Source organism: Pogona vitticeps, chromosome 2 (assembly GCF_051106095.1).
Source record: "Pogona vitticeps strain Pit_001003342236 chromosome 2, PviZW2.1, whole genome shotgun sequence".
NCBI lineage: Eukaryota > Metazoa > Chordata > Lepidosauria > Squamata > Agamidae > Pogona > Pogona vitticeps.
In genome coordinates, this window is record NC_135784.1 from 38,612,504 (window position 1) to 38,637,160 (window position 24,657).

General features: G+C 40.9%; 1 protein-coding gene across 8 annotated transcripts in view; it reads left to right on the forward strand.

Annotated features, from left to right (window-relative positions):
- PTPRG (protein tyrosine phosphatase receptor type G) overlaps positions 1 to 24,657 on the forward strand; it is a 717,838-nt gene that overhangs the window by 334,997 nt on the left and 358,184 nt on the right. For all 8 annotated transcript variants that reach the window (XM_020804984.3, XM_020804986.3, XM_020804985.3 and 5 more), the window contains exon 3: positions 23,706 to 23,885. In XM_020804984.3, the coding sequence (XP_020660643.3) occupies positions 23,706 to 23,885 (180 nt within the window). The remainder of the gene's footprint in view (positions 1 to 23,705; positions 23,886 to 24,657) is intronic.

The following is a 24,657-nucleotide window of genomic DNA, read 5'->3' on the forward strand; positions in this document are numbered from 1 at the left end:
GTTATGGGGCAGAAGAATTGGTCTGTAGTATCACTAATTAGGCTTTGGTTCACAATGCAGTTACCAGGCCCTCTTTTCTTCAGAAACATTAAAGTTATCATTAGACTTCAGCTAAAATCTGTTGAGACTACATGAAACACGACAAAGACTCCTAGGACTTTCTGACGGTAAGATCTTATCCAGGACAACGCAGCTCCTCAAATCACCATTAAAGTCAGGTCGGTTGCTCACCTTTTAAAATAAAAGAGTGTCCACCTGTGAGCATTCCTGTTTGCTTTGACTTTGATGTGCCAGTTTCTAAAAAGGGCAGGGCAAAAATCTAGGTTCTGGGGCTTTATCCTCAAGTGATACAAAGGTATGTGATAGATGGATAGAGCAGTGCCCACAAGCAGATAGATATGGACAGCAATTTATGTATCTAGTGAACATGTAAAATGCAAACATGGAGGAGGGGCTATTAGGCAGGTTGGATCAAGCCAAGGGAAAAACAAACACAGCAACACCAGCAGGAAACGGGGGACACTATGCTACCTCCCACACAAAAGTTGTATTCAGGTAATTACACTGCATAAGGGCTTCCATGATACTGGAACCTAATTCTGAAACAATCTTTATGTAGTAGTTAATTGCAAACCCCTGTAGTGGCCTCTCATTACAGTCTGTGCCTTGCTGACTAGTGGAGCCTTTCCTATAATGCAAGGGTCCCTAACTGCCGGTCTGCGGCCCAGTGCCAATCTATGGGCTTACCAGAACTGGGCCGCGGAGACGGATCTCACCCCCTCCCCACATGGTGGGGTTGTTGCGCTCATGGAGGGGTGTGTCGTGCTCGCAGGTGGGCATGTCGTGACACACCCCTGTGCAAGCGCAAGACACCCACCCATGAGTGCAACACGCCCACCTGCGAGCATGACACACCCACCCATGAGCACGGGGGTGCCCCCACCCCCACGCATGAAGCCCACACACACCAACCAGTCCACGGTCCCAAAAAGGTTGGGGACTGCTGCTATAATAAACAGAATTAATATGCCAATACAGGAACTCCTTAATGTCACATGTGCATTGATAAATGACCATTAAGCGTCCACGATGTGCATAGTTATGCTCACTTTAAATGAGACTTAAATTTGTTTGGTGAAGGATTTGGTGTCAAGGTGGAGTTGCCTATTTAAGGGCTTGAGACAGCTTGTCTCAATCACAAATAAAACAAAACAAAAAAGGCTCCTTTAAGACTATCATTTATTTCAACAAGGGCTTTCGTGAATGGATTAGCATCCAACTCTTTTGAAGCATAGGCCAAAATGATGTGAGTTATGTGTGGAGGTGAAAGTCAAATGATTTAAAGCACTGTGGTGGATTCCTGTTAGTTAAATGGAAATGTGAGCCTCAGCTTCTTAGCTAGTAGCAGTCCACGGTGTTTGATTTACTCCAGCAGGCCTATGTTATAGGATTCTGGCCTTGGAACAAAATACTGAGGTCAAGGCTTATATGTAGTGCTCATGGTTGTAGGGACTATGCAAAATGGAATGCAGAAGATAATACAGATAATACAGTGGTTGCATTAGCAGCATTGGTAATGAAATTCCAAAGTGTTGGTTATATAAACATCAGAGCAATAGGCAGGGTAATTATGTAATATGAAAGGTTTGCAACTAATGTCCAATGGTGATGAAGTCTTTGGAGTGTTAAAGCAATGAGATTCCCCCCCCCCCCAATTTTTAAAATACTGTATGTATTTTTAACATCATTTAACATCGATGGACAACAAGTGAACGACATTCGTAAGAAGACAACAGGTATGCGTAGAGAATATAGCATAGCCATAGAGATGGTTATTATTGTAACCGTCATCCTTTCCCCCCTTCTCCCCCCCTCTTCTTAAAGCTATGAGTTCTGATTTTAGGAAACAAATAGTTTTGCTGTGGTCAGTGTTTTTCTAAAGAAAACAGCTCATTGATCTAGGTATCTGTCTGAGGAGCCAGAGGTTGAAAGTTCAATTCCCCGCTGTGTCTCCTTGACAGGAGCTGGACTTGATGATCCAACGGATCCCTTCCAGCTGTGCAGTTCTAAGATATATGATTAAACAATTATTTTAATAATTTTTTGGTTTATGAAGCTCTGCTTTACCATCATAGTAAAAGAATTAAGCCATGAAGCCATAATAAATCCATTCCATATAGAAGAGTTTCTGTTTTTTTATTGCCTCATTTTTCTTGTTAATTGCTTTGAAAATCAAAACATATGACTGATGCTTCTTTTGTCTTGCATCTATTGTGGGGTTGTTTTGCTAGAAAAAAAGTTTTATTTACAAATATTATGTTAAATTGTGGGAATGCTTGTTAGAATTGTAGTACACTAGCTACTGCAGTTGTGTGCAGTTTTTGGGGGCCAGTTATTCAGAAAGATTCATTTTGCCAGCTTTGTGTTTCTTTTGCGTATATCTATCCAAGTTACTTAATACATTGGAAAAAAATTCTTTAAGGATGTAGCATACATATGGTGTTATCCTCAGTGGAGAAGGAGATCTCATAACTTTCTGTTTTGCCCCTAAAACAGGATTTTCTACAGAAAGAAAAATACTTTTGCAAATTTTCCAGAAAAGAAGAATGCAGAAAATTTTGCACTGACCCATCCCTCACTAGCTAGTCCAGCCTTTGTTTTTCAAGGTTTCTTTCTACTAGAGATACATATGGCTCTGCTCAAATCACCAGTACCCCTGTAACCTAGACTTGATCGTATTACATTTACCAAGATATGTATAATCCCAGTAAGCCAACTATCTGACAAAGGGCAAGGAACCCAATTTCTGAACTGTACTTTTCTGCATTACACCAACACTGTTAAAATCTCCTTTTCAGATTCTTTTCCTCAAAAGAGTTTTGGTTCAAGCTCCATAAATATCATATTTTGCAAAATGTCACTTTGCTATTTTATCTGGTAAAATATATTTAAGGTGCCCCGTGGGATAATGGCAGAGAACAGGCTGATGTTTAATGAACCAGAGTGCTTCACTTACGGAGGCTCTTGGAACAGAGGGGGTGATCCAGCAGAAAATACCTAAAGTGGTTTGCACAGCAGATAGCAGCTGACATTCGGGGCACGATATAAATCTCCACTGTTTGTTCAATCTTTTAAAGTCCCTTGCTCAAATGCCTACCCTTTCTTCTTCTTTTTAAAGTACAGGCTTCTTCCTAGCATTTGTCAATAAAGTTTTGTGCATCCCTGTTTGATTTCTGCTGTACACCTCTCCCCTGTTATGTGCTCTGTTTGGTTGACTTGCTTTGTAAAAAATCAAAATGAAGGATTGGTGGCATATCCGTCTTCAGGTAAAGCCCAGTGGGCTCTGAGTTCCTTTAATCTTACCTTCTGTGGAGCCGTTAAACTGGTAACACATCTGCTGGTGAGGCACTGGCCACTTTACTGTAAACGTTTGATTAAATAATGGAAGACTTTTGAAAGTTATTCACCAATAAATGTATAGAAATATCTATCCCAGGAAATCCATTCCTTAGATCTCTGTCCTTGTGCATATTTGTACATTGGATAAATTCTATTTGAACAGAAAACAAGGACAGCCAAAGTCCTTTCAAAACTCAGTAGCATGAAACTGGAAGTTCTATGTGGCAGGGAAAATAATAGGATTCCAGTTTATGAATGTGGGATATTGCCCTTTTGTGCCCACGATTTAAAAAAGCCAGGAAATGGCTCTGTATTGCTGAATAATATAATGCCCACCTTGCTAGCAGGGGGAAAAAAAGGACGCCGGGTTTTACATAGCAAAAGTCAGCCTGAATGTTGACAACACCAATTGGAGCAGTCAAGATGGTCTACAGGATCCCATCTTCTGTTCACTACCATTCAAATAAATAAATAAATAAAATGATACCACTCAGAGGGAAATCCCAGAAGCTGACTCTTTTTCCCAAGTGCTTCTCACTCAAACACAAAGCAATTGCCAGGGCTGTTTGTCAACAACTGCTTGTTTCTGCATAGGATCAAAGCATTATAACTCAATAACTCTTTGTGCAAATGCCCCCAAATGCTGCACAGAGCAAAGCAGACTTTCTGCTATATCTGTGCCAAATTTGGTGCTGATCTAATGTTCAGCTTCATATATATATTTGTTTGTAGCACCCATAGTTTTTGAGTTGGTTTATGGAATGCTGAATGCTGCTGGCACACGTTATCTGTGGCTACGCACTTGTGCAGCAATATTGGCCTGAATCTTATTCCTAGTCCCAGCTAAAGTATGTGCACTGGAATGATCACTGAATGGTGAGTCAGCTTCACTTTCCTTCCAATAAAAAATTTAGTGTAATCAGGGGAGCTCTATCCTGAGGTGCCCTAGTTTATAGTGAGAAAAAAGGAATAAGCAGCTCTGAGCTTCATGGAATATAAAGCAAGATCTAATAGGAAGACACAAATATTTGTCATTATTTTAGGTTACTAGTAGCATTTTGAAATCTTGTTTTTAGCTTGAATTCTGGGGATTAAAAGGTGAAAATCTGTTCTTAGTATTTGTTAATTTTGTTAGCTTAACCATGCTGTATATAACACAAAGAACTAGAATGTTTGGTGAGAAGAGGAATAGGAGACAGGGAACGGAGGCTTTCACCTTGCAGTAGTCTCAGCAACATCCACAAGGCATCTGTGTTCCCTAGGATTTTTGCAAAGTTTTTCATTGGACAGCTCTGATTCAACAGGCACAATGGGCTGGTGAAAGAACAGGATTATGAATCAGTCTGGCAGTTATCGAGATATAAATTGTTCAAAATGTTCTGGCGCTAATTTGTTTATTCAGTGAGACACTAATTTATTTAGTGATCAGTGAATTGTTATAAAAAACAAGCACTATGAGTGAGTTTTCAAAATAGGTCTATTTTATTTGAATGTTCTGTGAGTCTTCTATTGTACGAAGAAATTAACATGCATATGTTTGCGTGAATATGTATGCATTCAAGTAGTGGGGTGTGCGACATTTTAGTAGTACTGTAATTAAAACTCTTGCATTTTCAGTAGTGTATATAAGTTGTTCCCAACTTTGGGTCCTCAGATGTTCTTGGATGACAACTCTCAGAAATCCTGCACAGCACAGTTAGAGGTGAAGGCTTCCGGGAATTTTAGTACAAGAACATTTGAGAATCCAAGGTTGGGAACCAGGGGTGTACATCAGGGGTCCCCATCCCCTGGTCTGCGGCCCTGTGTCAGTCCGTGGGCTTGCTGGAACCGGGCCGTGGAGATAGGTTTCTGCCCCCACCACACACGGTGGGCATGTCTCATTCACCTGGGGGTGTGTCACACTCACGCAGGGGCATGTCACGCTCGCACCAGGGGCATGTTTTGCACCATGCAGGAGACTAGAATCTTTTGTAAGTTTGAAGTGCTAGTAGAGCTGCCTTAAGTCTGGGGTCCCCAACCCCCGGTCCACGGCCCAGCACCAGATCATGGGTTGCCGGAACTGGGCCGTGGAGAGAGATGTCCGTTCGCCCGCACGGTGGGCATGTCATGTTCATGCAGTGGTGTGTCGCGCTCGCACAGGGGGCGTGTCATGCTCATGGGGGAGTGTCATGCTCATGGGGGCATGTCATGCTCGTGCAGGGGTGTGTTGCACTTGCACAAGGGGTGTTGCACTCGCGCAGGGGCGTGTCATGCTCATGCGCATGTGCGTGAGCATGGCGGGTGTCACCACCCACCCCCCATGCATGGAGCCCACCCCCACAACCAGTCCACGGTTCAAAAAAGGTTGAAGACCGCTGCCTTAGTTGCTACATTCAAAGCTGAGACATGAGACTAAGATGCAGCCACCCTCTTCAAGAACAGTCACATCAGCAGAAAATAATGGTTCCAGTGCAAAGATACTTCTGGAGGGCAGCTACTGGGCAGCAGCAATAATGGAAGGTGATACAGGCAGAAGATTTTTCACACAGACAAGGGCAGTGACACTCAAACTAACTCCACTGAGTACTGCACAAAAGAAAACAACAATAAATCACTTCTTAATACTTCTTACCTTGAAAAAATACTGTGCATTGTAGGTTATATTTACCCTATTTCTGGCCATTCTCAGTATTTCTTGCATGAAAAAAGGGTTTTGTTCTTTTACTTTGAGTAAATTTATGAAGTGCTGATTAAAATGAAATTCTTACTAATTTTAGTTACCATGTGATCATCAGAGTTTCCTAAAGTAAGAGCTGCTACATTAATTTTAAAATCGGTGCTGTTTTTAATTGGTTCTAATCCTTATGGCTGCAAAGCAATGTTTCCTGAGCCATGACTGGTTCAGGAAACATTGTATACATGAGTGTAACCTCATGTACTCTTATGGTGGCCTAACCGTGTTCTGTATTAGGGGTTATATGCTTCAAGTGGCAGAAGTGTAGTTTCAGAGAAAAGATTTCTCACCATTAGCATTCACAGTCACCTGTGAAATTATGGAGAGTGAATGAGAACCGTGTATGCAGGCCAAACAGGTAGCTCTACCTCTGGCAGTTCATGGCAATACCAGTTGGTTTTTTCTGGGATTGAACAGGAATGTGTAGGGAATACTCACGATTTTCCTTGTTTTTCATGGTAAAAGGGTGTCGACACACCAAATCACTCCTTCCAAAAGGAGAAAGGGAAAAAAGCAATTGCTGCAAGTCTTTTCACTCTTAAACAAGAGTGCTGCTTTTACAAGAGTGAAAAACAAAGCATTTTACTACCATCAGCATTAACAAAAGAAAAAGCCCATCTGGTTTTGTGGGGGGAAAAGCTTGTATTTTGCAACAAACACTCTGTGTGTGTGTGTGTGTGTGTGTGTGTGTGTGTGTGTGTGTGTGTGTGTGTGTGTGTGTGTGTGTGTGTGTGTGTGTGTGTGTGTGTGTGTGTGTGTGTGTGTGTTTAGTCGTTTAGTCGTGTCCGACTCTTCGTGACCCCATGGACCAGAGCACGCCAGGCCCTCCTCTCTTCCACTGCCTCCCGGAGTTGTGTTGGGTGCATGTTGGTTGCTTCGCAGACACTGTCCAGCCATCTCATCCTCGGTCATCCCCTTCTCCTCTTGCCGTCACACCTTCCTAACATCAGGATTTTTTCCAAGGACTCTTTTCTTCTCATGAGATGGCCAAAGTACTGGAGCCTCAGCTTCAGGATCTGTCCTTCCAGTGAGCACTCAGGGTTGATTTCCTTTAGAACGGATAGGTTTGTTCTCCTTGCAGTCCAGGGGATTCTCAAGAGCCTCCTCCAGCACCACAATTCAAAGGCATCAATTCTTCGGCGGTCTGCTTTCTTTATGGTCCAGCTCTCACTTCCATACATCACGACAGGAAAAACCATAGCTTTCACTATTCGGACTTTTGTTGGCAAGGTAATGTCTCTGCTTTTCAAGATGCTGTCAAGATTTGTCATCGCTTTCCTCGCAAGAAGAAGGCGTCTTTTAATTTCAGGGCTGCTGTCTCCATCTGCAGTGATCATGGAGCCCAGGAAGATAAAATTTGACACTGCCTCCATATCTTCCCCTTCTATTTGCCAGGAGGTGATGGGACCAGTGGCCATGATCTTAGTTTTTTTGATGTTGAGTTTCAGACCGTTTTTTGCACTCTCCTCCTTCACTCTCATTACAAGGTTCTTTAATTCCTCCTCACTTTCTGCCATCAGAGTGGTATCATCTGCATATCGGAGGTTGTTGATATTTCTTCTGGCAATCTTAATTCCGGCTTGGGTTTCTTCCAGTCCAACCTTCCGCATGATGTATTCTGCATATAAGTTAAATAAGCTGGGGGACAGTATACAGCCTTGCCGTACTCCTTTCCCAATTTTGAACCACTCAGTTGTTCCATGACCAGTTCTGACTGTTGCTTCCTGTCCCACATATAGGTTTCTCAGGAGACAGATAAAGTGGTCAGGCACTCCCATTTCTTTAAGAACTTGCCATAGTTTGCTGTGGTCCACACAGTCAAAGGCTTTTGCATACTCAATGAAGCAGAAGTAGATATTTTTCTGGAACTCTCTGGCTTTCTCTATAATTCAACGCATGTTTGCAATTTGGTCTCCAGTTCCTCTGCCTCTTCAGAATTCAGCTTGTACTTCTGGGAGTTCTCGGTCCACATACTGCTGAAGCCTACCTTGGAGGATTTTGAGCATAACCTTGCTAGCGTGTGAAATGAGTGCAATTGTACGGTAGTTGGAGCATTCTTTGGCACTGCCTTTCTTTGGGATTGGGATGTAGACTGATCTTTTCCAATCCTCTGGCCACTGTTGAGTTTTCCAAACTTGCTGGCATATTGAAGTAGCACCTTAACAGCATCATCTTTCAAGATTTTAAATAGTTCAACTGGAATGCCATCACCTCCACTGGCCTTGTTGTTAGCCAGGCTTTCTAAGGTCCACTTGACTTCGCTCTCCAGGATGTCTGGCTCAAGGTCAGCAACTACATTGTCTGGGTTGTCCGGGATATCCAAATCTTTCTGATATAATTCCTCTGTGTATTCTTGCCACCTCTTCTTGACGTCTTCTGCTTCTGTTAGGTCCCTCCCATTTTTGTCTTTTATCATGTTCATCTTTGCGCAAAATATTCCTCTAGTATCTCCAATTTTCCTGAACAGATCTCTGGTCTTTCCTTTTCTGTTATCTTCCTCTATTTCTTTGCATTGTTCATTTAAGAAGGCCCTCTTGTCTCTCCTTGCTATTCTTTGGAAGTCTGCATTCAATTTTCTGTAACTTTCCCTATCTCCCTTGCATTTTGCTTCCCTTCTCCTCTCTGCTATTTCTAAGGCCTATTTCTGGACAGCCACTTTGCTTTCTTGCATTTCCTTTTCTTAGGGATGGTTTTCGTTGCTGCCTCCTGGACAATGTTACGAGCCTCTATCCAAAGTTCTTCAGGCACTCTGTCCACCAAATCTAGTTCCTTAAATCTGTTCTTTACTTCCACTGTGTATTCATAAGAGATTTGGTTTAGATTATACCTGAGTGGCCCAGTGGTTTTTCCTACTCTCTTCAGTCTAAGCTTGAATTTTGCTATGAGAAGCTGATGATCAGAACCGCAGTCAGCTCCAGGTCTTGTTTTTGCTGACTGTATAGAGCTTCTCCATCTTTGGCTGCAGAGAATATAATCAATCTGATTTCGATATTGCCCATCTGGTGATTTCCATGTATAGAGTCGCCTCTTGTGTTGTTGGAAAAGAGTGTTTGTGATGACCAGCTTATTCTCTTGACAAAACTCTATTAGCCTTTGTCCTGCTTCATTCTGAACTCCAAGGCCGAACTTCCTTGTTGTTCCTTTTATCTCTTGGCTCCCTACTTTAGCATTCCAGTCCCCTAGAATGAGAAGAACATCTTTCTTTGGTGTCAGTTCTAGAAGGTGTTGTAAATCTTCATAGAATTGTTCAATTTCAGTCTCCTCAGCAATGCTGGTTGGTGCATAAACTTGGATTATTGTGATGTTGAAAGGTCTGCCTTGAATTCGTATTGACATCATTCTATCATTTTTGAGATTGTATCCCATTACAGCTTTTCCCACTCTTTTGTTGACTATGAGGGCTACTCCATTCCTTCTACGGGATTCTTGCCCACAGTAGTACATATGATAATCATCTGAACTGAATTCGCCCATTCCTGTCCATTTTAGTTCACTGATGCCCAGGATGTCGATGTTTATTCTTGCCATCTCCTGTTTGACCACCTCCAGCTTCCCAAGGTTCATAGATCTTACATTCCAGGTTCCTATGCAGTATTTTTCTTTACAGCATTGGACTTTCCTTTCACTTCCAGGCACGTCCACAGCTGAGCGTCCTTTCGGCTTTGGCCCAACCACTTCATTAGCTCTGGAGCTACTTGTACTTGTCCTCCACTCTTCCCCAGTAGGATGTTGGACGCCTTCCGACCTGAGGGGCCCATCTTCCAGCATCATATCGTTTAGCCTTTTGTTTCTGATCATGGGGTGTTCTTGGCAAAGATACTGGAGTGGAATTGCCATTTCCTACTCCAGGTGGATTGCGTTTAGTCGGAACTCTCCACTATGTCCTGTCCGTCTTGGGTGTCCCTGCACGGCATAGCCCATAGCTTCTCTGAGTTACTCAAGCCCCTTTGCCACGACAAGGCAGCAATCCATGAAGGAGGCAACAAACGCTAGGAAATAGAATATAGGTGGGGCTTTTTGGCAGAGAGGGAAAAACACTTTTATTGTTTGTGCCTAAAATGTTCTTAAATGCAAAAATGCGCAAATCCTCTCATAATCTCACCGTGTGAGGAGGAAAATTCTTAAGTCTTTTCTTATCTGTCAGAGAAGAATAAGTGTAGACATGCATCCCCATGTCTTTCTCAACAAATGGTCTCTGCTGTTAATGTTGACGGTACTGAACTCTGGTGTGTAGGAAAACTTTGAGCTGAAGGCCATATCTTTTCAAATGTAAAAGTCTCCTTTTTAATGATGCAAAGTGTCTAGTACTAAATGTCCTACTCCAGGGGTGATGAATTTTTGTTAAGCTTCTAGATGGGCTTCCTTAAATTACATTATTATTTCCTGGGCTGTTTGCCCAGAAGTTGTCAATTCATGCCAACTTGTTCCACTGCTTAAAGGACAGCTCACCATTAAGGAATATCACCACATTAAGAAGAAAAAGAAAGCAAGAGTGTTGTTGTTCAACTTGGAAAGAATACATGGGCCCATATCTGATGCTTCTTTAAAATATCCAGCAAGCACAACACAACTTAATCACAAGTGTTTATCACATTTGTGTGTTGTAGTCCTAGAAATGCCCAGCACAATAGAACCCTGATTGTTTTTTTAAAAGGGATTTAAAATTAACAGATGTTTTCATAGTAGTAATAAACAATTACTTATAACAATCCTACCTTCTTATCATGCATGTCTCAGAGGAGAAAAAGCTGTTTATTCAGAGGAGAGCCATTAAAAAGGGATGGTGTGTCAGTTTAACTAATATATAAAACATAATAAAGTACAGCCACTAGATCAAGACAGTGCCTCGTGGTGCTTTCATTAACCTTCACAGTGTTGATAGTTGATGTCTTGGTGATGTCTTGGTTGGATGGCTAACTTAATTTGTTCTGTTTGTTTTGTTTATTTTATAATTTCATTGTTCTTTTATGTCATAGTTGGTTAGATTTCATCATGCTGTTAACCACCCAGAATAGTGCTTTGTACTAATGGGGTGGGGTAAACAAACAAACAGAATGGGAAACAAATCCATAGGTCACTCTTCCCCACTCTGGCTGGGGATTATTGCCACTGCAGGTGGCTCTACCCACCAGCCAGCCAGGATAGCCTACTGCTGGAGATACTGTTGTTGGTCAATAAATCTATGAGTGCTCCAGGTAGGGAAAAGCTGTCCCTACCTGGGTACTGAATTTCCTGACCTTGGAAACATGGAAGGCTGAGTGAACCTCGAACCGGATACCTGGGATTGAACCCAGGTTGTGAGCAGAGTTATTGCTGCAGTACTACAGTTTGACCACTGCACCTCAAGGCTCTTAAAAGTTTGCATTGGAATGAACATTTTTGCTTTTCTCTCTTTATCACCCTATATCTCTGTAAACAGCATACCTATCTGGAGGGCAGTGCAGTAAGACGCCCTTTTTTTTGCACTGATTAAGTGTTGAAGTAGAATCACTGTAAGGTCCATCAGGACCTCCCGAGGCAATCTGTTTTTCTCTGAGCCCTGGTCCTCAATCCAATGGCTGGTATCCTATTGCATATTTACACCAGCATCACTCAAGTGACATAAATGTCAGCAGCAAAATCTGCAGGTTAGGAAGTCATTTCCTGCTGTATGTCATGCAGCTCAGCAGACATCAGCAAGTCTCTGTGCCAGTTTATCAATTTAGCACAATTCGTGGCTGAAAATGACCTTGATTGAGTTACACCAGCGGGCATAACGGATTCTGGTTATTGCCTAAATAGTAAAACTCAAAGTAGTTTTTGTAAGTGTGGACAAGATAACACTTGCAAAGCATTTGAAGTGCTTTGTCAGGCCATTTAACTGTTAAGTAAATTTTAACCTGCCATATTTACAACCTATACTGTAATTGAGTCTTGTTATTATATGGCTTTGCACATTGCATCAATATGAAACTGCCATACTCACGGTTCCTCCGACACACATACACCTAAAAGTGAATCCTTTTCTGGCAAAGTTTGTTTGACTGGAAATAGGGCTGCATTCTTAACTACCTGCCGGTGAATTTTTCTATGTCAAGTAATGTGTCAGAAGCTAGTGGAGCATGGCAAGTTAATTACTTGTGTTCACAGTAAGAGGCAACAACAAACAGCAAGGTACCAGTGATACGAAGAATGAGACTTCATTTCAGTCACCAGAGATTGTGTTGTTAATGAATCCATTCAGTCAGCTGGGAATCGGTAATGCAGATACGGCCAGGTACAGCTGTGTAGTGATAGGAAGATTAGCCTCTCAACCAGAACATTGCTTTAGCTCTCTTCTTCTAAAAAGAAGCACTTTTCATTTTTGTTTTCCAAAGGAAAGGTTTCTTAATAATGAGTTAAGACGAATTTTTCTTCTTCTGAAAAACTCCGGTGCAGTTTTAAAAAAAATCATTGCATCTACCTCAAAAAACACACAAACATAATGGGGCAGTGATATTCTTCTAATTTGTTCCACAGATACTTAGTAACCAAGTAGGACCACATAGAATGGGTAGACAATATAGGTTGCCTGTAGCACAGTGAATGTAAGTCAACGGAGCTGCATACGTAAAGCTGGCAGCCAATTCTGTGAGTGCCAGGGTTGCAAGAGTCATGGATATTTTGTCAAAGCATGCATCCTTGCCAGGAATAAGGGGCCAGGCTCCTGTTGTTTCGGCCTGTGCAGCTGCACACTAAACAAGATGAGAAGGAGCCCTTGCAGCATTTCCGGGTGGCAGCTGTTATTTGTCAAATTATGTAAGCTCAATGCAGAGACTATCTCATCAAACCCTGCTGCCTTTCCATCCTTACTTTCTCCATGTGGGCAGTGCTGACTTTGAAGAATGTAGGTTCCTGCTTGTGTGTAGGCTATATACATGAGGGAGAACCTGTGTTTCCCAAGGTTCTAACTTGTGATTATAGTTTATGTGCACATAAGAACCTCTGCGTTTCAGACTTGTCCTCGCCTGCCTAGAGAAAACAGCCATATGGGAGGCGAGGCTTGGCATTCACCCCTAAACCTGTTTAGAGCACTGGATGCAGTAACACTTAACTAGGGATCAAGTCTCCACTCTTGTTGTTCAGCTGTTTTAGATGTTTTCGTTTCTCAGTGTTTGACAAGAAAAAAGACACTTGTTTCCTTTTGTCTCAGCTGAAGAGCAGACAGGAGGGTAGACTTGACTCCATGCCACAGCTCAATTGGGATTAGCTGTCCAGGACACATATCTAGGTACAGGCTAGATCAGTGGTTCTTAACCTTGGATTACTGAGGTGTTTTTGAACTGCAACTCCCAGAAACCCCAGCCAGCACAGCTGGTGGTGAAGGCTTCTGGGAGTTGCAGTCCAAAAACACCTGGGAGACCCAAGGTTAAGAACCACTGGGCTAGATCATGTGAGCTTTATGCTGGAGGAAATCTATACATATATGCTTTGTGTTAAAGCATAAAATAATGTAGGTTTGATTACGATTGTTCTTACATTATGACAAGTTGCTTCTGAGTTAGAGTGGCTCCATGAATTAATAATCTCAAGAAGACCATATTATTAAGAGCCCTATTCGCCTCTTGCAAGCTGAAGACCATGGTCTCCCTTATTAAGTCAATCCATCTCATGTTAAGTCTTCTTTTTCTGCTACCTTCCACTTTCCTAACATGCTTGCCGTTTCCAGCAAGCATTATTTCGATGTGTCCAAAGTACAGGAACTTGGGTTTAGTTATGTTAGCATATAGTACAAATTGAGGTTTATTATATCTGTGATTATAGTGGTGTACAGTGCCGCTTCCTTGTGTAATGCAAATTTGAGAAGTGCTTAGTCCTCAGGAGAACTAGAATATTGGTATTTGCCTCATCCCAGTGCAGGCTGCTGTGAGACTCTATTTTTAATGGGTCCTCGAAGGGTCATTGTCAGGCATATGTATGGAATGAACCTGGAATACCGACCTACATTTGTATGGCAGTCATTACAGTACTTCATCCTCCCACTGGTTGACTTCCCACTCTCTGTGCTATATTTAGAATCCATTTTACCTATTCCTGAAGAGTAGATTCTCAGAGAAGCTAATTAAAAAAGGGAGGTCTGGAGCGCCAGTACACTTTTAATGTCAACAGCAGGATCCTGACTTGCAAGACGGTAAAGAGCTGCTTGTTGGGTCCAAGACTGGGATTTATTGCCCTGACCTTAAAAGATTCCCTCTGTGTTTGACTTTGACTTGTCTTTGTGAGGAAGTGATTTTGGAACACTTGTTTTTCAGATGGGAAAGCCTTTCAAAACCCCAAAAAAGTATTGCCTGCAAATTATATAGTACCATTTATTTTCTTTTAAAAATAGAAAAGGTCCTTTAATATGTAAAACTGTGACTAAATTGTTAGCTACTCTGAAAAGTTAGCTTTTTAAAAAATAAAACAAGGATGGGGAAAGAAATTAGCTTTCATCAATTTTTATTAATGTTGAATACCTGAGGGGAAAAACAGAGCACAGATTATAGAAAAACCTCATCTTCTACAGCATGGAAACAGTCTAGATAGAGGACTCATAGGTTAGGGGTTGATTTATGACCAAATTCTGCAGTCCGCAAATAGCAGTAACCTTAAAATCCTATTGATGGACAACAGCAGGATCACATGCAGTTTAAAACAATGCACAAGCCTCAGAGAGGGACCCTTGTGGTCTACCCAGACGGTGGGAAAACCATGCTTTCCTTTTCAGAGTGCTGATCCTGCCAAGGTTCAATAAACCAGGCCCCTTGCCCAGGTGTAGAGGAGCACATGACATCTCCTAGGTAGAGGGCTGGTTTACCTGGATTATGAGTAGATCAGGCTTCCCTGATTAGGTGGCAATTCTACCCAGGACTTGATAGACCAGTCTATGGGCTGGGCATCACAAAACATAGCGTAACATATGTGGCAATGCATTGTTTTATATATATATGTATACAGTGGGGTCTTGACTTGAGAACTTAATCCGTATTGGAAGGCGGTTCTCAAGTCAAAAAGTCTGCAAGTCAAGTCTCCATTGACCTACAGTGCATTGAAAACCGATTAATCCCGTAACAGGCCGTTTTTGTTCCATTTTGTTTTTTTTCTGGTCTGTAAGTCAAATCTCAGTCTGCAAGTCAAACCTAAATTTTGCGGCCAGAGAAGTCTGTAACTCAAAAAGTCTGTAAGTCAAGCCGTCTGTAAGTCAAGGGTCCACTGTATTTCTCTCTCTGCGTGTATGGAATACACTTTTCATTAGATAATACAGGCAAGGTGTTCCGTGCTGTAGCTGCATCCTGTGTTATTTTCATGTCATAAATTACAATGTTAATTAGGGGGAGCATTTTATGCTGTTTGCCCAGGGTTCCAAAATTTCCAGGTACAGTATTTCATATGCCAAGGGTGCCCCACCACAGAGGAGATCAGGGTGTCACCGTTAACAAGTCCCCTCCTATTGGCTGGTTGCCTACCCTCCTGCCCACCCCCTGGATCAAGACTTCTCGAAAAGCCAAGTCTCTCCTTCTTTATGCAATTGGAGGGTGGGGTTCAACAGTGTCACTGGTTCCCTGCCATCTTGGAGGCCTAAAAGGGGAATCACTTATCATTGAAAATGGTGCCATTAATAGCTAGATTAGATCACTTCTGCTGCAGACCTTAAAGGAATCCAGAGGAAGCAAGTGCGCTATTTAGCATCTTATCATTTGCTCTGGCTCTTGCTGCTTTCACATTAATGCCTGGGCTCTGAGAAGAATGCTAATGAAAGGTGGGATCAGGGAGTTTTAAGTGTCATTAAATAAGAGCTGGCAATGGCTTACACAACATCTTGGGAGCTATTACATTTCTGAATATTAGAAGGGGACAGTTGGATTGAATAATCTGTTGTCACATCAACACTATCTAAAGCCCCCAAGACAGAAGGAAACTTTTTTTCCCCTTCTTAGAACTGTCTGCTAACAGTCAGGTCAATATTTGGCAAATGTTAATTGCTCAGGTGCTGCTTGTAAAAATGTCTCAACAATAATAGCCTTGTCTGTTTTCCGCTGGCGTTGTGATCTGATTAAAGACCAGTTGGAGATGTGGCCGAACCACTGCATTGCCTTTTTAAAATGAACACACTCACGAAGACATCTCCTTGGAAGACTGCTTTCCTGCTTTCATAAATATTCACATGCTTAGTTAATATATGTTCATAGCATCTAATGTCCATCAAGAGTTTACTTTAAATTTAAAAGCGCAGAGACAACATCTACATTACTGATAGACGCCTTCCCTCCTGTTCTTAATTGTACATGTACATATTCATGTACTCTATTTTCTCTTGCAGACACTTGATAATATAGCCTAGGAGCTCTCAGTTAAACTTTTCAGACTTCAAGAAGCACAATGTAGCTGGGTATAAACTGAATAATAACAGAAGCTGTTATTTGTTATCCAAGAACAGAGCTTGGAAATACTATCACAAAGCTGACATGTAAACTTCAAGGCTTTTAAGAAATTAACATTGCTTCTTACTTTGCTACTTGTAATGAGTAAGATTACTCGTTCATAATGCATTCCTAAAATGTTGCTTTTTTTAAATTACAAGAACAGAAGATATGAAAAAAGCAACAACAACAAAATCACCCAAATGGTCCCCTCTTCCATGCTGTCTGGTAATGAGGAAATACTATTCATGATGACAGAATTGTAGCATGTAATCAACAGGAATTTACAACATTGCAGTGTTGTGGTGGCCAATAGCTTTGGAATCTCCAACCTGGAGGACCGTGCCATCTAAGGGGGCTACCAAGTGTTTTTTTGGGGGGGGTCACAGGTCACCTTATATGTGTTGTAGCCTTTGTTTAATCATTTCTTCTTTGATCTTTCAGAGTGGGATATTTAAGTTAGCATGTTTGTGTGTGTCTATATGAGAAACAGACCCTTGGGGTGTGTGTGGAGAAACAAACCTCTCCTTTCTGAGAAGGGATGGCTTTACTCTTCTAAAAATGCCTTTTTATCTAAATGTGGGAGGAGGGTTGCAGGTTAGTTAATATTATAAAAGGGCGTAGCAACTCGAAAAAAAGTTGGGAATCAATGCTTTAGAGAAGAATGCCAAACTAAGTCTACTAATACCTTATAGCCATAGAGATTAAGGGAGCTGACCTCCTGATTTGAAAGCAGTATATCTCTGAGCACTAAAGATCAGAGGCAAATGGAAGTCCCATCAAGATTACTCCTGGAAGGACCTCTTGAAAATGCAGGGCCGCATGAATGAAAGTTAAATCCAGCAATGGCATTCTTACATCTGACTCAGGGCACACCAGGCAAATTGAAATTCCTTTGCTTCCTCGAAGGTCCCAGTGTGCTCTCGGTTCCTGCTATGCTTTTGGTGTTTTCTTTTAAGACTCTGCCCTCTTCATTAAATGAGGCAGAGGTGTGGAAAATTACACAAATGTCACTGTGACAGACAGCTGCTCCTGAGTTTTGTGGAGCACCAGGTTTGTTCTGTCTGCCTTCAAAATGCACCAAGTGATGAAAAACTGAGAATATAAATTGCTTTAGTCACAGTGAGTTCCTACTGATGTTCATACTTGATGCCATAACTCATTCTTCTGTTCCGTAAGTTCTGCTTATTAATTTTATTGCCAGTGCTGTGCAAGCATTGTTCAAATATGTGCGTTAGAGCTCTGTAAAGCACAGGCACAAGCTACATATATCTCCGCAGTTTATAGTTAACGATATCCCTGGTCCTTCTTCTCGCTATGAATTGTAGAAATTATTGGTGAGCAGCCTTGGAGCATTTCGCATTGGGGCAAGGAGCGATTCAGTATATTTAGTGACAGTTTTATTTCCACATATATTTAAACTTCCCATAACTTCCTTATGCCTTTGGTTTATCCATGGGTAACCTAATCAAGGTAAAAAATTTATAGAGCTTTCAAGTGCACAGTAAGAGTAGTAAAAGATATCCTCCACAGCACCATATTCATTCATTCATTCATTCATTCATTCATTCATTCATCCATCCATCCATCCATCCATCCATCCATCCATTCATTCATTCATAACATTTTACCCCACCTTTCTCCTAAGACATGATCCAAGGTGTCTTACATCATGGAAACACAATATGGATTTGATTTTAATCAAATTGATGTAAATCATACATATCTTGTAATGGATGTTTTGATTATTTATTTATTTTTTAAAAATTAAAATCTAATTTTAAAAAATTTAAATTGTGATTTCAAGCATTTGATTTTTTAAAAAACTGATTTTTATTCACTCTGATTAAAGCTAAAAACTGAATTATTCAAATAGTAAATAAACAACATTATATTAAGAATCTAAGGTAATGCATGACTAAAACAGATATGAAAGCAAATGCAGGACATCTTGTTTTAAAAATCTCTCCTTGTCACTAAGGAAAAACTTGGCTGAAGAACTGTTTGATGGAGAAGGGACTTACAGACATTTGTGGCCTTTTTATTTCAATTCAGTTGAAAAAGAACAAGGGTGTAATAAATAGGGAAAACGATCATGAAGGATTTTGCTATACTCCCCTGCTTTTCTGTACTTTGCATAGTGATACTATAGTTCAGGAGTTCCTAAAATGTGTATGGTGGCACCCCGCAGCAGCCAGGGCACCTCAGGGCATTGCCAAACCCAGCCAGGGGCAATCCAGAACCCTCTCTTTGTCTCTTCGTCAAACTTCTGGTGCTGGTGCTGCTCCTCCAGCTCCGGCCCCTTCATGCTCCTTTGCCTCTATGTTCACCCTGTGCCCCTCCTCCTGCTCTGCCACCACTGCTGCTGCTCAAGGGAGTTTTGCGAATCGAAAAAGTTTGGGAAACACTGCTGTAGACATAAGTTCCAGTGTAGAGTACTGATTGATTTGCGGCCGTTTGCATTCATAGCCTGGCCTCCTACATAGCTTGATGGTTGAGGGTGAAGTGGGAAGGTTACTAATATGCATCTTGTCTTCTGCATACTTTCTTTTAATATATATTTTTCTATATGCATTTTCGTCATCGTCAAACTTCACCATGAAATGGAAGAAATGGGAATACCAAAGATGTTTCAGGTTGAACATTGAGTGAGGGGGTACCAGTGAGAATGGATGAAAGAGATTTCTCCCCCATCCTTCTTTAAGGACTCTCCTGTATTGATGGGAAATTTCAGTTTTCCAAGTATTCAGGTGACTTGGGCAAATGAAGCTGTCGAATGCATGACAGTCTGCCTGCTAGACATGTTTTGTAATTTCCCTTTACAGTTATTAAAAAGGGGTGGGGGAGTGGGATGCTTGTGCTTTTCAGTAAAGCTTAAAATAAGAAATAATATTGAGGCTAGGTTATATTTCAAATGTAGAAGCCTAAACCTAGTAATAGTAGTTTGAAATGGGCTAAATTGTGTTAGAGATTTCAGACTCAGTTAGTTGTTATTACATGCCATCACCTCCAACATATGGTGACCCAATGAATGAGTGATATCCAGAATGTCCTATTCTTAACAGCCCTGCTCAGCTCTTGTAAATGAAAGGTTGTGGTTTTGTTTAGGGAATCAGTCCATCTCAAATTGGTCCTCCTTTTTTCCTGCTGCCCTCAACTTTTCCCAGCATTATTTCTTTTTTTCCAAGTGAATCTTGCATTCTCATGATGTATCCAAATTAGGACAGTCTCAGTTTTGTCATTTTTTTGCCTCCAGAGAAAGTTCAGGCTTGATTTGATGGAGAACACACTTGTTCATCATTCTGGAAGTTCAGGGTATTTGCAAAGCTCTCCTCCAACACCATATTGAATTAAACAAATCAATTTTCTTCCTATCATGTATATAGTAACTAGGAATATGATAGTATGAATTATCTTGGCCCTGTTCCTTAAGTGACACATCCTTACTCTTGATTATCTTTGCCTTTATCACTGCCCTACTGAGTCTCAGTCTTCTTCTGACTTCTTTACTGCAGTTTCCATCTGGGTTGATGATTGAACTAAGATATACAAAATCTTTGACAATTTCCATTTTTTTAAGACTCAGTAGCCATATATTACTGCCATGGCCATCTTACAGTATTACATTTTGATAACCATGGGCATGCTTTGTTTATTCATTTAGTTGAATTATAAAGTGTGCTTCATTGTGCGCTTCATTATTGGCCTCTATTTAGTCTTTGACGAATTTATGTATTATCTACAGTGTCAGAGGAGTCCAGGGACAATGTATGTGCACGGACCCAAAACGTTATATGTTGTACTAGCTCTTGAATTGTGACACTAAGAATTAAAAGAGGATACAATACTCTTTTAAATACAATTTTTTGAAAGAATAGTATATCCATATGTGTCTCTGCAAGGGACGTGTTTGTCACTTTATATTATCAGGCACATTTGTTTGACTGGTTCACCTTTAGGCCCATATTCAGTATTCTATTATAAATGTTAAAAATGCTTTCTGTAGAATTCCCAGTAGTTACTCTAAAAGGCTTTAACATTTTCTACCAAGGTGAGCTAATAATATTGTTATTCTAATGCCACTATAAGGGACTTTCCAAAATGCTTATTCAATGTAGATGTCAAAGATGAAAATGTTAAGATTCTCTCTCTCAGGTTGTTTGATATTTTCGTAATCATTCCTGTATTGGCAAGAATCATCATCAGCCATGGAACTCTGTAAGCAGATAAGAACCGCTGAATTTGCAAATAGACAAAAGCAAGGTTGTTGTTTCAGTCAGGTTTTCTGAAAACAGCTTGATTGTGCTGAGTATTTTTATGGTGTTACAGATCTGGCAGATAGGAAGCAGATTACCTCAGAGGCCCAGATGGAGTGTCTGCTGCTTTATCAAGCAAAATGGTTGGGCAGACCATATTAGCAAAGTTATGGGAAGGAAAGCTGCCATTTTATTCGCTCTTCTGCCAAAGTAGCAAATGTGAGTACCAACATTTGGCTCCCACACAGGGCCTTTAGGCCCGGTAGTGTGGAGGCACACATTCAAAGCAGTAGCACTGCCAGATCCCAGCTTCAAAGGGAAAAAATACCGGGAGGAAGAATTACAGGAATTGCCGTGTCCTGTGTTGTTGAGCCTGCAGGGTGGTGTGGGATTAGAAGTGACCTACATCTGCAACCATGCCACCTCATGGCAGCCCATGGTTAGTGTTTCCACATGGAATCTAAGTAATACTACAATAAAGATATCTCGTAATCGGAACGGAAACCTTTTCTTGTCATTTCCCTGGGAGGTGTTCAGGATATAGTCGTATGTAAACCTAGTAAAAATAGAATGCACCAAGTAAAACATGCCACAGTTTTGATCCAAATTGTCATCTTGGGATTCTCTATTACATCTCAGTGATCTATTTACCTTAGGCCAGATTTTTCCTGGTTTGGCTTCTCATTGTGGTGTTTTGTAGTAATTGTTCTGTAACTGCCGTGGCTGGCATATAATGATAGGGTCATTTTTGCCAATGTTACTGTTATAAGTAGCTGATAATACAATTGAATTGTCCTGTTATTTACTTAGATCAGCAAAAAAAAGCCGGGTAAGAAATAGCCATCAGAATACCATGGCGTTCACAGCAAGATGTTTGTGTGAGAGCAAAAGTAAGAGGAGAAAATAAGCACCACTTTCAGGATTCCTGCTGCTGAGAAATATATGATGTGTTTTGCAAACCCGGGAAAAGCCAAATGTATCCAGTTAGAAGGGAAATGAAGAGCTTCTATAAACAGGGAACCATTTCATAGAAAAACAACCAAACTAATAATTGGAAAGTTAATGGAAATGAAGAAAATGCAAGTGTCTGGTTGTTAATAATGCTTTCACAATTTATAGATTTAATCTATAGGTTTTGTACAAAAATATTTGACGGGGGCGTATTAAAAATGCTTGAAAAGTTTATATTAGCTTTAATTAGATCTAGATGGAATTCATTATTTTTAATGGCTTTTCATTAGTAAGGTGAAGATCATTATTTGGAATGTACAGTAGCAAGTAGGAAAGCACACTAATTTTCAGCTTCTATTTGAAGAAGGCTTATATATTAAAGCTACAGTGAGAAAGTTTTTTGCTGAAGGAGAAAACGTCTAACTTTTGAGTTGAGGCTCTAAACAAGGCTCTTCCTTCATACAGCAGAAAACAGTATTCTCTATAAAAGACAAGTTGGAACAGAGTTTATAACTAATTTAGAAAGTAAGAATGGCTTTGATGGATTAGACTGGACTTCAGTCAAAGTGCTATGTTGGCCTGCAGCTCACGTCATTCCCAGCCATCTTGATCAAGCAGGAAAAAACATACCTGGAGGATACTTGGTTGGGAAGAGATGAATTTTAACAAGAGTTCATTATTCTATTTCAAACACTGACCAGAGGATTGTGCTGTGCTGTTCTGTTGGATATAATTTGGCACAGTTCAGTCTTCCCTCTTATCATCCTGGTTATCAGTTCCAGGACTGGCCAATTAAATGCCTGTCAGGAACTCAGAGGAAAGTCATTAGATACAGTATTTATTTATTATTTATTTATTCTATTTCTACCCCGCTCCTCTAGACACCGTCTACTGTACCTAATGATTCTAAATGTTGAGTAGGACACCCAACATGCTATGACCATGGGCCACCAGCAGTCTGGGACCTGCTGGTCCTTCCTGTAAATCTTTGCTGGCACTTCTCACCTCATCCTTCAGAAACTACTAGCTGATGCAGCCACCTCACTCTGTCTCACAGAAGAGCTGCACCCAAAATGGATGTTATATCAGAAGACATCTTTTGGTATGATTAAGATTTGCAGAATGGATGGCCAGTGTGAGGATATTTGCTTGTCTCCTGGTTAGAAGCATGCTTTAGAACCCATGCAGCAGTGAGATGAAAATTCAGCTAACATGCATCCGTTAAACAACCCTCATATCCCCAGGACATCAGCGCCATGACCTACCATGGATTCCTGAAGCCATGGATATAGGAATCTATAAGGAGGCAGGACAAAGGCCACAAGGGAGTACCCTTGTAAAATAAACTGTGGGAAGGTGAAACTGTGGATACTGGGTCATGAATACAGGGGTCCTACTGTATGGTGTAGAACTGAGATTTGATATTTTGATGTAGGGAATAGCTAAGCAAGACCTGCAACCTAGAAAGAACATTCCAAATCCTCCACTTGAGGGTTGGGGTTGCAAAACAGCAGTGTCTGGAACATGAGCCACTTAGGAAAATTAATTTGAAATATGTATTGGAAGATCAGCTTCAGTTAAAACTGTACTTGAGATTTCACGGACAGGAAAGATACTAATTGACTCTGGGAGTAGTTAGCAGTCAAATAGGTTTCTTTTGCCATCTTGAATACTCCTTGTCCTCTGCCCTAAAATTTGATCTAAAAATAAATCCATAAATCTTTTTTTAACATTTTCTTAAAAAGATTAGAATGAATGCTTAGCTCGTTGTTTGAATGCATACATTAGTTTTGGTGCTTATTAGGTGTATTGATTCGTCCTGTGCAGTACCGTAATTATATTATACCTACCAAAGTTATACATTGAAAAATATTCTTAGAAATATTCTTGCCTTGATAAGCAAATGCAAAATAAATTAATTGACAAATTCTTAGTGTCATAATATTGCCTTTTTCTTGTTTGTAACAGGTGTTTATGGTCCTGAGCACTGGGTTACTTTGAACACAGACTGTGGGAGAACTCATCAGTCTCCAATAGATATTATAGATCATCAGGCACGTGTTGGAGAAGAGTATCAGGAAATACACTTGGTTGGCTTTGATAATGAATCTTCGAACAAGACATGGATGAAAAATACTGGGAAAACTGGTAAGGACTATGTTATTTCTTTTTTATGAACATGCATTCTGATGTTATCATACAGTCATGCCCCGCTTTATGATTACCCCGTTTAACTACGAATCTGCTTGACGATGGTTTGAATGGGGTTTTTCCACTTTGCGATGATCGGTTCCCTGCTTCGGGACTGATTTTCGCTTTACGACGATCAAAAACAGCTGATCGCCAGGTTTCAAAATGGTCGCTGGCAGAAGAAAATGGCCCTCCGCTGTGCTTAGGGATGGATTCCTTGCTGCACAGGCACCGAAAATGGCCGCCCCTATGGAGGGTCTTCGCTGGACGTTGAGTTTTCAGCCCATTGGAACGCTTTGAACGGGTTTCAGTGCATTTCAATGGGCTTTTTTATTCTGCTTTACGACGTTTTCGCTCTACAGCGATTTCGCTGGAACGAATTAATGTTGTAAAGCGAGGCACCACTGTACATGGTTTGTTGTAACCATAGTAGGGTGGCTGAGAATATGTAGAATAGCTGAGTAAGCTTATACACCCCAATTCTGCCCCCATTGATGTCTCACCTAAGTATTAAATCCCCACTATTCATGTATTTGAGGTGGAGCATCTATAGAACTCACATATATAAAATGGACTTCCTCTCCCCCAACTCAGGAAATGTAGGCTTTCCCAATTGCCAGTTGCTTGAGTGAATGTTAAACAGGCTGAATAGGGTCACTTTTTACTCATTTTCTGAAACTCATTCTGAGCATAAGTCCCAGTTATTAGAAGTATACTGTTAGAATGTCTC